Source organism: Eptatretus burgeri, chromosome 4 (assembly GCF_056783735.1).
Source record: "Eptatretus burgeri isolate ZD-2024b chromosome 4, Ebu_testis_v1, whole genome shotgun sequence".
In the NCBI taxonomy this organism is placed as follows: Eukaryota; Metazoa; Chordata; class Myxini; order Myxiniformes; family Myxinidae; genus Eptatretus; species Eptatretus burgeri.
Genome location: NC_140964.1, coordinates 17,284,261 through 17,298,265, shown reverse-complemented (window position 1 = coordinate 17,298,265; position 14,005 = coordinate 17,284,261). Strand labels below are relative to the sequence as shown.

Here is a 14,005-nt window from a genome sequence, read left to right as displayed (position 1 = left end):
AGCGTTTGCTGAGAGACTCAGATGAGATTTGTTGCCTGTAAAACCCGTTAGTGTCAGCTGCAGCTGCAGCTGTATGGGCATGTGGCTCGTTTACCTGATGCTGATCCTGCTTACCAGTGAGGGAGCCTCGTGTGTGGAGGAGGCCAACGGTCTTACCATTTCCCTCATGCTTGCAGCAGGTTGGGCGATATCTTGAGGAGATGGGGATGGACTAGGAATCTGCTTGGGAGATGGCCAGACGGAGGCCCCTGAAGTACCTGCAGAAAGTAGGCATGGTGACGTACTGCTCAAGCACATGCTCCCATACCTGACGACCTGGAGGAATTAATTAGGTGAGAGCTGATTTGTTGTTCCCTCCAATTATGGGTGAGAGACATGATTGAGTCTTGTTATTTATATGTTAACTGTTATTGGCATTGCATGTGGTACACGCTTTGGAGCCTCGGTGGTTCACGTTTTTGTCTATGCTGTCGCTGATAACTTGTCAACAAGTGATTCAACCAGTCCATTGGCTTTGGGGAGCATGCAGCATTGGGATCCTCATGTATGTGCTACCTGTGAATATCTTCGGCTGTAGAGGAACCCAGGTAGGGTTTGAAACAGCAAAGGGCTTACCTTGTGTAGCTTTTCTTGGTTACTGTATGCAACTTTCTTTGGTTGGAAGAGCATGTGATTTGATTGATTAAAATCCTAGACACCTGGGATAATTGATTAGGTGAGAGCTGATTCGTTTTTCCCTCCAATTACAGATGAGAGAGAGACATTATTGGTTCTTGGTATACTACAAAATATTTAACATGCTATAAAATAAAAAATGCCAGGGCTGAATTTGTCATTTGAGAAGGAACAAGCCCAGATTGTTATTGCTGTTGTCTTGCAAAGTTAATTATGCCATGGCTCTAGTTATGAATTACATTCACTTATGAAATGTAATGACACCCCATTATAAACCGAAATGCACATACAGCTTAAGGGAGGACAAAACTGTAACGTGATAATGTTAGTTATAGATTATATGTCAGGTTCAGTTCATAATCACCCAGGCAGGTATGAAGCACAAGTGTGATGGCCCAGATCTGTGCCGTCACACTCCTCCTCAGTTTCTTGACGGTGGCCATCCCCGCAGAATGATTGCTTGCAGCCTGCATCCAAATGATCCCAGTAACCACGTTGGGGGTGAAGTTAATAACAAATGTTGTTATTGCTTCCTCAAAATTGCATTTGCCTTTTTGGTATCAACGTCAATGGTGTTGTATTTCAAGAGTATTGTCACCATTGCCCCTGTATTTTCGAAAACAGCTTCAGTTCTCGCTTAATTTCCAGGAACACTCTTATCGGTTTCAAGTCAATATCACATCCAAGCATACCATTTAATCAAGTTCCATTTGTCGAACTATAATATTGAAAAAGGAGCCTGAAGGATAATGACTGAGAAAGAAAATGGAAGCACAGATTGCAAATGACAATAAACGGCAGAGATTAGAGTGTTGATAAACTAAGACTGAACAAATGTATTTTAGTATTGTAGTGAAGTATTTATTTCAAAACATCTTACCTACACAGGAGTCAGACTGGATCTCATTCCCATCATCGCATTCTTCACCGTTCTCCTCCTGAACTTTTCCATCACCACAGTAACCCGTGTAGTATGGAGGCGCAAGCTGGAATGCAAATGACAAACTAATAGCTGATAAAATAAAGATTAAATTAGCAGAATGAAATGGAATTAAAAAAACAAAATAAACTGAGCAGGTCCACCATTTCGGGTAACCATTACCCTGCAAACCAAGAAACTTTGTCTGGTCCAACCTGGATGGGAACCCAGCCCGTTGGCTCGTGGAAGAAAAGGGCTCTAATATCCTTGCGAAGTGCTAGGACATGTGGTGTCCTCACCTCCTGCAACTCTTCCTCACTACCCACCACAAAGATCTGTAGAACATTTCAACGAAGGTCTATTGTGGCTGTTTGCACTTCATGGACAATATACAATCATATGTTTTAATATAAGACAGGCTGTCTACCCTGAAGGACGGCATGTTCTGTGATATCACATGTATTTCTCTCACTGACAAACTAAGATGAGTTTTTGAAAAAAAAAACTTTCATTTCTGTAGCACTTAAATAGTTGAGATCATTCCTGAATAGCTGAGATGCAAGAGAAAGATAACAACGTTTAAAGTAAGACATTAAGATTTACCATCGGCAATGTGGGTGCAGGTCCAATGGAAAGGCTGTTGAACAGGGTATTGGTATTTTCTGAACATTCACACCTTCCAGGGAGGCCTGGTAAGCCAGGAGGACCCATTGGTCCAGTTTCACCTTTGACTTGTACTGTCAGGCGATAAGACCTTTTCATGAGACTGTATTCATTTTCCATATTATTACAATGTAGTCAAATAAATTTCACCATCCATCAAATAGTTTAGTGCTAAAATCAAGGGATTAAATAAACAGGATGTTGATCACGTTATGCTAACCCCCATGGGAAGCAAGATGCTGACGTTTCGGGAGTTGATTTTTTTTTTCGGAGATAAAGAGTGCTCTGATGAAGGGTTAACACCTGAAATGTCAGCTCCATGCTTTCCACAGCAGTCAACATACCTCAATCATCGTTCTGTTGATTTCATCCATTGTTCTTCCTCCCCACTGACACAGATCCACACTCGTGTCCATGAGCAAGACTACTTCTATATTTTAAATTAAAATGGACAGCTTTCATTGTAGCTGCAAGAAAGCCATTACTTATGAAAAAAATAGTTGCAAGTAAGGGCTCAGGTTCCATTTCTCCCTCCATTCTTTGTGTAATTGCACCTTCCAATGATGCAATTGTCTTTCCTTGTTCAAGATCCAATGTTGCTCCCTTGGACATTTTAATCAAAAGTCTCAACCTAGCTTTCAATTTTTTTGCAAAGACAACTAATACTTTGTAGTCCTCACCTGTTTGAGAAGTTTTACCAACATCAAATGGTAGCTCGACAAACCTCAGAGGACCAGGTGGTCCAGGAATTCCATGGTCACCCTTTAAACCCTGCATTCCACATCATGTAGTTGGAATTTTCATTCATGCTCAGTCCAACCCCACATTTGGTTCAGAATTCTTTTTTTTTGGCATACAAAGCCTTTGTTAAAGAAGTTCAATAAGGTTATTGATATTAACATTATTATTATTAGTATTATTATTATATTATTACCTGTACTTTAAATCATGAAGGAGACTTTTGATGGCAATGCACTTTGAAAAAGTAGGGTTGTAGTATCACATCTCAAATCCCCAGAAAGGCAATTAGTCAATTACAAAATATTAAGGGTCTCCACATGGACACCAGTCAAAGTGGAGCAGACTGAAAGTTATTAGTGACCAAGTTGTTTCACCGAAAATCCAATTGTAACAAGGTAATTCCATAAATAATTGCTTGGCTGTTCGGTTTAGGGTCTTTATAACCACTGATGCACTCACTTATATCAATGTTTAGTACGGTCTCGTCAGATGCTCAGCTTATGCAGGCATTCTGAACAGGATGCCTAAGACCTACGTGAACGGCCAAAATGATGTTTTCCAATTTTTGCTGTGTTCTTTTAACTGAAATACTTCTCCCAAAGATTGTTGAAATAAAGCCGAAACTGGCAGTAGTTCGTGTAGAATGGCAAAAGGCGGAAAGATGTTTCTTATTGTTAATTTTGTTTATTATATACAAAATACAGGGGATAAAGAACATGACAATCAACAAATACAGAACAGATCTGGTGGTCAAAAGACACAAGAATAGGAATGAAAGGGGGAGCAAACACGATCTTATGTATAAAAGGAAATAAATACCCTGCTATGGCGTCAACAATACCAGATTCACACAACGAAGGGAACATGCAAGGACTTTAGGCAGACATGAGGTGGTGTTGGGTTGGTGACGAGCGATGTCTCAGTAACTCTGGAAAACTGTCCTTCCATGGGAAACGACGAAACAGATGTTATCTCCAAAGATCGAAAGGTAATCTGCCACGCACATGCCCATACTCGGCCTTTATCACCTCTGGGACCGCCCTCATACATGGCGGGACTCTCTCATTGCCATCCTCTGGTGTGGGTGGCACCATTGCACTGCCGGGCGGCCCCATTTTGAAAGTGTTCCGCACCTTTCCAGGGCTCCACAACTCACTTTACCACCATGACTTGTGGTCTGCTAGACAAACAGTTCATTATAATGTTCAAGGAAAGCCCATCACACTTTTCTGGTGCTTTCGTGGCCAAGTCCTCGAACTGGCCTTGCCTGTACAGGAGGTTTGACACCATACAACCTTACCCTATTGTGGTCTATTGTTGACAATCACTGCCTCCTCAGTGCATGTTTTACCCCATGACTTGCCTCTCACAGGTATCTAATACATGGGTAAACCAAACTGACTTGAGCATATGGTCCAAACTATTCTTAACACATTGTAGCTATTGACCACCTATGCTCCCCCCCCCCCCCCCGGACACACACATACACTTCCATATAACAGCACATTATAAATGGGCTAGAGAGTTGAAATTTTGCATGCTGATGTAACTCGAAGCCAAGATGCCAGGAAAAATCAAACGGTCGGTAAATTTCCACAAATACGAATATCTGGAAACGAAAGTCGGCCAGTGCAACCACGCTCCCACTCACAAGGGTTCATGTGATGAAAGGAAATGGCACAGCACATGATCTTGCATGGTTATGATCGCTCCCTGAGGTAGCAGGTGTTCCTCGGTGTTATGGCGGTATGATTTGAGAAGTGTGGGTTTAAGTCATTTACGGATGGTGTACAGTGGTAGAATTTGTGAAAATGTATTGCTCATAAACAGTGCACAGTGGTAAGAAGTCGTAAACATTATTTTTTACAGACGGTGTGCAGTGGTAGGAGGCCGTAGACAATCTTAAACAGGCATGCCCTCTTCATTACATCATCTATTGAAAGCACGTGAAATGACTTGTAATGTATTGTTGTGAGTATATTGCCGGATTGGGATTTGAACCCAGACGAGACATCAAATTGCTTGTTCTTTTGCTTCAGAATACACAATCATCACTCATCTAAATTCAATCAATGTAACAAAACGGAAATATGATAACTGAACATAATAACTCGGTTTATTCTGTTGTTAACAACATGTGATGTGAGAACAGCTACAAGAATATGAGAATTACTGTTTGTTTTCGATTTTGGATTATAAGTTTTGGTTAATATGATGATCACAAACGTTAAGGGGTGGAACTGGAATAAAGTTCCAGTTCCACCCCTTAACGTTTGTCTTTGAAATACAATCACGTGACTCAATCTCTTATCATTAATTGCCTACCAACCAATTAGAATGTAAACAATAGTTTTATTCACCCCCGATTGATTTAGTCCAAAATGGGAGCTTATGGATTTGGTCTCGATTTTTGTGTCCGTGCGTGCGTGCGCCCGCAACCATATCTGACATGAATGGACCGATTATATTTGTACTTGGCACAAAGACACGCATGATGGTATGCACATGCGCATCATTTTGTTTCGCGATGCACTCAAAGATGGCCGACTGGCGGCCATTTTAGTTGTCACACCCGATGTTGAACACATCCTCGACCATTTCCCGGACAAACATTTACTGGTCGTTCAAACTTGACACACAGATAACACATGATGACTTCCGAAAGCACGTCATTTTTTCCAAGATGGCCGACTGGCGGCCAATTTAGTTGCAAAAAACCCGATATCGAACACGTCCTCAACCATTTCCAGGACAAATATTTACCAATGTTGTTAAACATGGCACACAGATAAAGGATGATGGTTTGCATATGCACATCAGTTTTTTTTTTTTCCAGATCAGATCCAAGATGGTCATTTTGTTTCTTAAATGTGTCCCCAACCATTTCTCAGACATGCATGGTCCGATTTTTGTTCAAGCTTGGCACAAGCAGAGTCCATAATGGCATGCATATGCACTTCACCTTATTTTGCGATCTGATCAAAGATGGCCAACTGGTAGACTGGTGGCCATTTTCATTGTAAAAAAAAAAAAAAAAACCCGCTATCGAATACGTCCTCAACCATTTCTCGGCATGCATTTACCGATCTTGTTCAAACTTGGCACACACATAGTGAATGATGGCTTATTATGAGATATATTAATATATTATGAGATATGCACATCATTTTTTTCCGAGATCGGATCCAACATGGCTGACTGGTAGACCGGCGGCCATTTAAGTTGTAAATAAATACAGCAAAACTCCGTACATCAAAATTAATAAAACAATTGGGGCTATGACATTTTATGTCTTTTTTTTTTCCCCCTTGTTTTTATAACTTTTCACCTTTTTCGTTCAAAAAAAAAAAAAATCACTAAACCTGTAAACTTAAGTCAAGAGCTCATTTTGACCACTCATTCTTGATTTGCTTTATTTATTTAGCTGCTTTCAGAATGCCTCCACAATCCACTTCATCAAATATTAAAAACTCTTTCACAATCCACTTCATCAAGCATATAAAGCTTACATTTATTGGGTCTGCATGTAGGATGCAAGGATGCCGCACACGTCTGTATGTATGTCTGCATGCATGTATGTATGATATATATATATATATATATATATATATATATATATATATATATATATATATATATATATATATATATATATATGGAAGATTACGTTGATTAATAATTTATCTCTTCCATTTTTATGACAGCTATCTTTCATCTCTCTGAATTAATTTGGTGGGAATATATGAAGTTGCCTTCATAAGGTTCACCCTTCAGAGTTAGGAGGTGAATTGATGGGCATTTATTATCCCGCTGCAGATCTGAGTGTACCAAGGCTAGGAGAGTATAGAAGGGATCACAGGAAGCGGCAGACTTATGAGTACAGAGTGGACAGGATAATTATGAATTAGTTCTCGAAGATGTCTGTATCAGCATGAGCAATGGGGATTCTGAGTTTATAATTGGATCAACAAGTAATCACACTATCCCAGGAACCTCTGATGTATTCATACTTACTGATGTCCCATAATTGAAGTTACCAGTTGTGGGGTGACTTTGCATAACAATTTAGCAAAATATAATGAAGGGGTAGGAAAAATGAAAAGTATTCATCATATGGTGGTCTGGAAGAGAGCGTAATACAATCGGGAAGATGCAAGATGGGAAATGTACCAGCTGTGTGATGCCGGATGCTTTATTCAATCATTTTTCTTTTTTTGGAATATTCACGACCGATACTCCTTACATTGACCTCAGCTAGCTGGCAGGCATGGTAGGTTATACCATGTCATTTATATTATAAATACCTTTCCATATTAATTCGTGGAAAATTAATTTTTTGATGCATTAATCTATTATAAAATATGACAATATTGTATTATTAAGTACAGTGGTGTAATTATTGCACCCCCTCTCATTTTCGCTGAGTTTTTATTTATTTATCCTAACCAGTATACCGGTGGTATATTAATTACTTTGATGGAAAATTAGTATCGGAGTTTTTCTCATTTATTAGTTTGAACAACAGCAAATGTTGTAAAGAGGATCCGTCTTGTTTCTGAAACGAAAGGGACCTCACTTAAATCATTTGGGTATATGGGAGGTATAAAACAACAGTTTGGAAAAAAAAGGGGTTTCGGGTCTGATAATGAAATTCTGTACACTTGCTCGAAATGTTCGCCTATGTTGGAATTTTTGATGCTTCGCAGGATATGTTTCAAATTGAGGAGGGGGGGTGGGGTATGAGAGAAAATGCTTGCAGGAGGGGTTGGGGGAGTGGGGTGAGGTGGGGTGGAGGGATGAGCCAAGATGCATACGGTAAGGAAGGAAGATAAAGTGCACGTTGGGGATAAAACATGGGAGGAAACCTGCCACACATGGCGAGTTGAGAGAGGGATGGGAGTGGAGGGCTGTAGAGGTGGAAAACAAGGTACAAGTGGTGCAATGAAACACTGCAAATTTGGAAAAAACAAAAGTTGAAATGGCTTGACATGAGAATCTACACTTATGGGAAGAAATTTGTATGCATTCTGCAATTCACTCAGCTATATCTACACAGGATATGTCATGACAAAGTAGTAAAAATGTTGAACAATCATTTCAAATTGAACTTCACGTTGAGTCGTACTCACTGGTTTTCCTCTTTTTCCAGGTTTGCCCATGGGACCTCTGTGACCATGAGGTCCATCATTGCCCTTTGGTCCCAAGTCTCCCTGAGAGGGTAAGAATTAATGAGGAAAATAAACCCACATGCACGGCTTGTGTATTTTCATCCTTTCATGATGGATCATGATTGCAAAAACAAAAAGGATGCTTTTGAATATTACAGTTCTACCATAAAACAATAAGATGACAAAATTTAGGGGCCATCTATTTGTTTTATTAAGGAAATCCCACCCACACCCACCCCTTCCCCAGAGATTTTTTTAATGTAATCCCCAACCGACCTACAGCACTCTGTTTTTTGGGGGAAAAACGCAGAATTTTATGTCGTGGAACAGGATGCTTTGGCAGTGTCATATTAAATCATTGGGATAAGGTTTAATTGTGCACATTGTGGATTGGCGGGGTGGTTGGGAAGGGGGGGGCGTGGGTAGGGGAAGGGGGGAGTAGGAGGTCTTCAATAATGCTGCCATATTCATATATATATTCATATATATATATATATATATATATATATATATATATATATATATATATATATATATATATATATATATATATATATATATATATATACACACACACACACACACACACACACACACACACACACACACACACACACCCTAATGCTGGTCTAGACAAAAGAAAGCTGCATCAAGCAACCGATAAAACCTACACATTGCTCTTTCAAACCCTACCTGGGTTCCTCTGCAGCTGCAGACATTCACAAGCAGCACATACATGAGAATCCCAATGCCACATGCCCCCTCAGCTGCCGACCAGTTTCATCACTTGGCAAGTCATCGGCAACAACATCGACAAAAATGTGCACCTCCGAAGCTCCCAAGCGTGTACCACATGCAATGCTAAGACCTGTCTTTTTGAGATATCGTGCTATATATCGTTTTTGGCCTTATCTCTCAATGGTGATGAATCACTTAAAAAAATTCTAGTAGTCGGATCCGGATCTGGATCTTCACCAAAATTTAATCAGTTCGCCCTTGTCACACACCCAACCTGTCCACAAAATTTCATCCAGATCCGTATACAACTTTTTGAGATATCCTGCACACAAACAAACAGACAGACAGACAGACAGACGGGTGAAAACATAATCTCCTTCACCTTTGCTGGCAGAGGTAACAAGACTCAATCACGTGTATCACCCCTAATTGGAGGGAATAACCAATCAGCTCTCACCAAATCAAGAAACAACTTTCAAAATTATGTATATGAATTCTAACGAGACCTTTTGCGCATGCGTTGTGTGCATTTTCAGTGACCTGTTTTTGCTCGTCCAGGCACTTTTAACTGCTATCTGAAAGTGATATTGTCTTTTTAACATAATTGTCAGCATTTAAATGAAACAGTGGCAATTTCAAAATGGTTGACCACAAATGTTGTGTTCCTCAATGAAAATTGGACTCACGGAAATATGGAGGAAATATGGAGGAAATATGACAAATATCCATGGATGAGATGGAGACAGAGTGAGGTGTTGAGGTCCAATCATTTCCTTTTAATGCAAATGAGCGACCACAGTGGATATAATGCACACGCACACGCACACGTACACACACAACTCCTTTTAGAAATAGATGCAAAAATCTAGTATAATATACCTCTGCCACCGAAGGTGGTTGGAGGTTGCGTTTTAACCCCTGTCTGTTTGTTTGTTTATCTGTGAAAAGGAAACGAAGCCTGGTGTGGGCTTAATTGGTTGGGGTGGCTGGATTAAGATCTTAGGGGTTTGAGTTCATACCCCTGTCAGTGGTTGAATTAACATCAGGTGGGTTGACTCGACTTGTCATCCTTCCGAGGTCGGCAAAATGAGTACCAGCGTGCTGGTAAGCATTGCATCAGTGGCACGGCCTCACCCCCGAAATGATGCAGTCAAGCAGCCACAGGCTGCATAAAGTAAATAAATAAATAAATAATGCAGGATAACTCAAAAAGTTTAGGATTGGCGGGTATTGGTGGGGCGGTTGGGGGGAGGGGGGAGGCGGTGGAGGTCTTCAATCGTGCCACCATACTCATACATATATATAGAGGAAATTTTGATGACAAGTTGGGACTTTGAGATTGACCAATTAATTCGATTTTGGTGAAGATCCAGATCCAGATCCAGATCCAGACGCGATAATTTTTTTAAAAGTGATTCCTCACCATTGAGCGATAGGGCTAAAAACAATATATAAACATGATATCTCAAAATGTTGTGGGCAGATTCGGACAAAACTTGGTGGATAGGTTAAGAGTGTGACATTGACTAACTGTTTTGACTTTGGTGAAGAAAATCCAGATCCAGAAACGAGAATGTTTTAATTTTTAAAGTGATTCTGCACCATTGAGAGGTGTGGCCAAAAAGATATATAGAGCACGATATTTCAAAAGGTTGTTGACGAGTTATGACAAAACTTGGTGGATGAGTTGGTTCGGTCACAAGAACAAGCTGATTCGATTTTATTTCAGGTCCAAATGCAGATCCGGCCTTTCAGTGGGATCCATAACATAAACTGTTCAGCCTGGCGGAGGTATGCGCTGTACCGAGTGCTGTTCTAGTTTCTCTTGTGGCCCCAGAACCAAACAAGCAATATATTTATAACAGCCCTCACAACTCGTATGGATCCCAACGTCCACTCCCTCACACCTCCCAACATAATTAATAGTAAATATTGTTCCGATTTTGCAAAACCGTCACTCCCCAAGGCAATGGCACACAACATGTGGAGGTTCCCGAGATAGTTATTTCATTGGTATTCATTCCAGATAGTCCTTCCCTTATGTGTAATGGGTTTATGGGTCAATATGCATTGCATGTGCTTCAGGTAGGATGGGCTTTTTCTTCTCCTTCTTTACTTATTTTGCTTCGCTGCACACACGAGCCTTTCTTCACGCAAGCATGCAGACCATAGCAACAGGCAGTCATCAACATACAACATTACACCCGCGTCCTCACCATACTCAAACCCCAATGCGACAACAAGTCACACACCAACCAGACATCTTCATCATAATCACCACATCATCGCAACACAACCCAAGCTCGCCTACATTCGGTACCTGATGCCACAACAATGACCAACGATCACCACCAAAAACCACTATGCTAGAACTCACCACTATGCTGACACTGCCATCATTCAACCACGGTCACCACCGACGACCACCACCGCCTTTTGGGACCAACAGGGAATGGGGGAGCATGGCGCGCCATTGCTGGCACTCGAGTCTGGACTTGTGGACCTCTTGTTTGGGGTGGAAGTATTCGCGGGACTCTGTTCGATGTCACGTCGGTGGCCCTGATGCTCTGCTCAGTTGTGACCTCCATTGCATGTTTGGCACACATTCATAGCCAGAGTGCGCGACAGAATGCCCCACGCCATTTTAATATAATGTCAGAGCTCAAGCGCGTAGGAGGGTTCGGAGCGAATGAGGCTATTTTCTGCTGCTGGACCACCGCATGGGCGGGGCCAACGATGTGGTAATTGTCCACACACCAATGAGGGTGCTGGAAAACACCAACAGTTCATTCTGACCCGCTTCTCAAACTCCGTCCCCACCAGGGAAAAGGGTGGCTGGTTTAACATATGTGATGTATACATCTCCATATTATAAGCACTGTGCGTTCAGCACAGGAGTGAGGGCTTGGTGGCACGTCGTTCTTGAGCTGCAGTTCGTTTTTTTTTGTTCTTGGCGTTCTGGTTCTTGTGGTCATGGTGAGTTGCAGGTTGGCGGAACAGAGTCCTTCGAGTGGAGTATGGAACAAGCGGAAGAGCCAGGCGCCAGACCGAGCGCAGTATGAGAGTGCATCGTAATACACTTACAGACCTTACACTTCACTATTAGCCTATCTCCTCACATGTTCTTTTCTTTATTTCCGTCTCGTCTAACGTACAATAAAAGAGCATCAATGATTGGCCGGGGCCACTGATCCACATCTTTTACATCTTCCTCTCTGCATATCACCTGCCAATCACCGCACCCCTCACCGCACGCCCCCCCCCCCAACACGCACGATAGACACCCACAGATTTTCTCCTCTTTCCACCTCCTCAGCAACTGGGTTTGCACAGGTCCATCGATGTTGCCTGGAAGCCAAAAGGTCAGAACCACCTTTTACTTCTCTTATCTTTCTTGCTTTCTAATTTTCCTCGGGAGCGTTAATGATGGCGTTTGTCGTGTTGGTGTAAGTAAGATTGTGTAAGTTTTATCATGGTATAACTCTGCTCTGTGTCTCTTTGTTTTTGCCACACCACACCTATCCTTGTTTTCCCTGCTGCACAAATACTGCTTGTGTATTAAAACCTTTGCTTGCTTGCACACATGCCTTTCGTCACCCGTTTAATAATAAATTGCTTGCATTGTAAATGTACTCAGTTCGTCGCATCTTTTCCTCCATTGGTCTGGCATACTGTAGTCCACACGTCGTGTTAGCCAGGAAGTTATACCTCATGTGATTTGCTCTCGTTAGCCAGTGCACATTCGCTGTATCACTTGGCGGTAATCTGGGTGTGCGTTGTCGGCACGAAAAAAGGCTTGGTGCGGTCCAGAGGTAAGGTAACACGTGAAGTCGTGAAATCTTTGCCACGATTGGCGGTACCAATTAGCGTTCGTGGTTGAACCACAACCCGCCGAGCCGCGAAGTTATCTGTGGCTGGTGGTCTCAGGACTGGGTGTTCAGGAAGAACTTGATTGCTTCCTCTCATGGCGAACCGTGAATCCAGGCCCATAACAATATCATCATTTTAAACTTACCCTGTACATTCACCAGTCTCAGACATGTCCTTCCTATTGGTGTTCAAAAACACCCAAACTAGATACGGCGTCTTCCTCAGGGTTGTCTCCCTAATAGACCCAGCTCCCACATGAATATAGCTGGCCCAAGCTTTGTGTATTTTCACGTCACGAAGATGTTCCTTGTTGAAGAGTAAGTTATCGTTAATGATGCACAACATGGTCCTTCCAATTGCAGACGTCCATTAAATAAATCACTAAGCTTGCCATGCTCACAGGAGGCACCCCCACAAGGTTGAACGTCCATTCTCTAGGAGAAATCTGTCGGGGGTTTGTGTAGCACACGCCCGTCAACTCAGGCCTTGCACCGGCCCTCATGGTCGGAAGTTTGCAGAATGGGGAGCTGACTGTTTGACGTGTTTGGAAAGTTCTCCAAGTCATTCGTTGTGCTGCTGCACAGCTTTTTCTCCCTGGTACTTCTCCAAGTATTTTGGCTTCTTCTAGAAGCTTTCTGAGCCATTTTCAGTCGCAATCCTTATCTCGCACACACACGATATACTTTATAGTGCCCTGAGCACCACCATTTCTCAGGGGTTTCTAGGTATGCGCACTGAGCATTCTGCGGAAGATTGCTATGTTGAAAATCGCGTATTACCCCAGGTGTCTAGGATTCACATAAAATTAAACCCCGTGCTGTTCCAGCCAAAGAAAGCTGCATAAAGGTACATGTAGGCAATCTCATGTTGTCATCATAAACCTGAAGACATGAACCCCAAGATTTTACCAATCTTTTCCTCTGAATAATCTTGTGAATACACGTTTTATCCATGTGCTTTGTTAAGCCTGCCATTGGATTAGCGGTTAGGGTGGCTGGCTTGAGAAGGTCCTGATTTTGAGCCCCGTTGGCAACACTGAGTTAACACCAGGTGGAGTTGATTGCCTGTCATCCTTCTGAGGTTGGCAAACTGAGCACCAGTGTACTGGTAATAAGGGCACTGCATCAGTGGTATAGCCACATCCCGAACCAACGATGTAACCAGCAGCCACAAGGTTGCACACGAGAGTGTGTAGGTGCTTTGTTATGTGGTGAAGAGACAAGAAACATCT

The 14,005-nt window shown here is 42.0% G+C and overlaps 2 protein-coding genes across 2 annotated transcripts in view; one reads left to right on the top strand and one right to left on the bottom strand.

Moving 5' to 3' along the window:
- Positions 1-13,242, top strand: part of LOC147027554 (uncharacterized) — a 57,596-nt gene extending 44,354 nt beyond the window's left edge. The window contains exons 4-5 of the mRNA XM_085877046.1: positions 8,148-8,216; positions 11,892-13,242. The gene's annotated coding sequence lies outside the window, so the exon portion shown is untranslated. The remainder of the gene's footprint in view (positions 1-8,147; positions 8,217-11,891) is intronic.
- COLQ (collagen like tail subunit of asymmetric acetylcholinesterase) overlaps positions 1-14,005 on the bottom strand; it is a 96,580-nt gene that overhangs the window by 13,486 nt on the left and 69,089 nt on the right. Inside the window, exons 7-13 of the mRNA XM_085880236.1 lie at positions 12,525-12,669; positions 8,128-8,208; positions 2,938-3,028; positions 2,198-2,331; positions 1,810-1,929; positions 1,556-1,661; positions 1,040-1,142 (exon numbers count right to left, since the gene is read on the bottom strand). Of these exons, the coding sequence (XP_085736362.1) occupies positions 1,040-1,142; positions 1,556-1,661; positions 1,810-1,929; positions 2,198-2,331; positions 2,938-3,028; positions 8,128-8,208; positions 12,525-12,669 (780 nt within the window). The remainder of the gene's footprint in view (positions 1-1,039; positions 1,143-1,555; positions 1,662-1,809; positions 1,930-2,197; positions 2,332-2,937; positions 3,029-8,127; positions 8,209-12,524; positions 12,670-14,005) is intronic.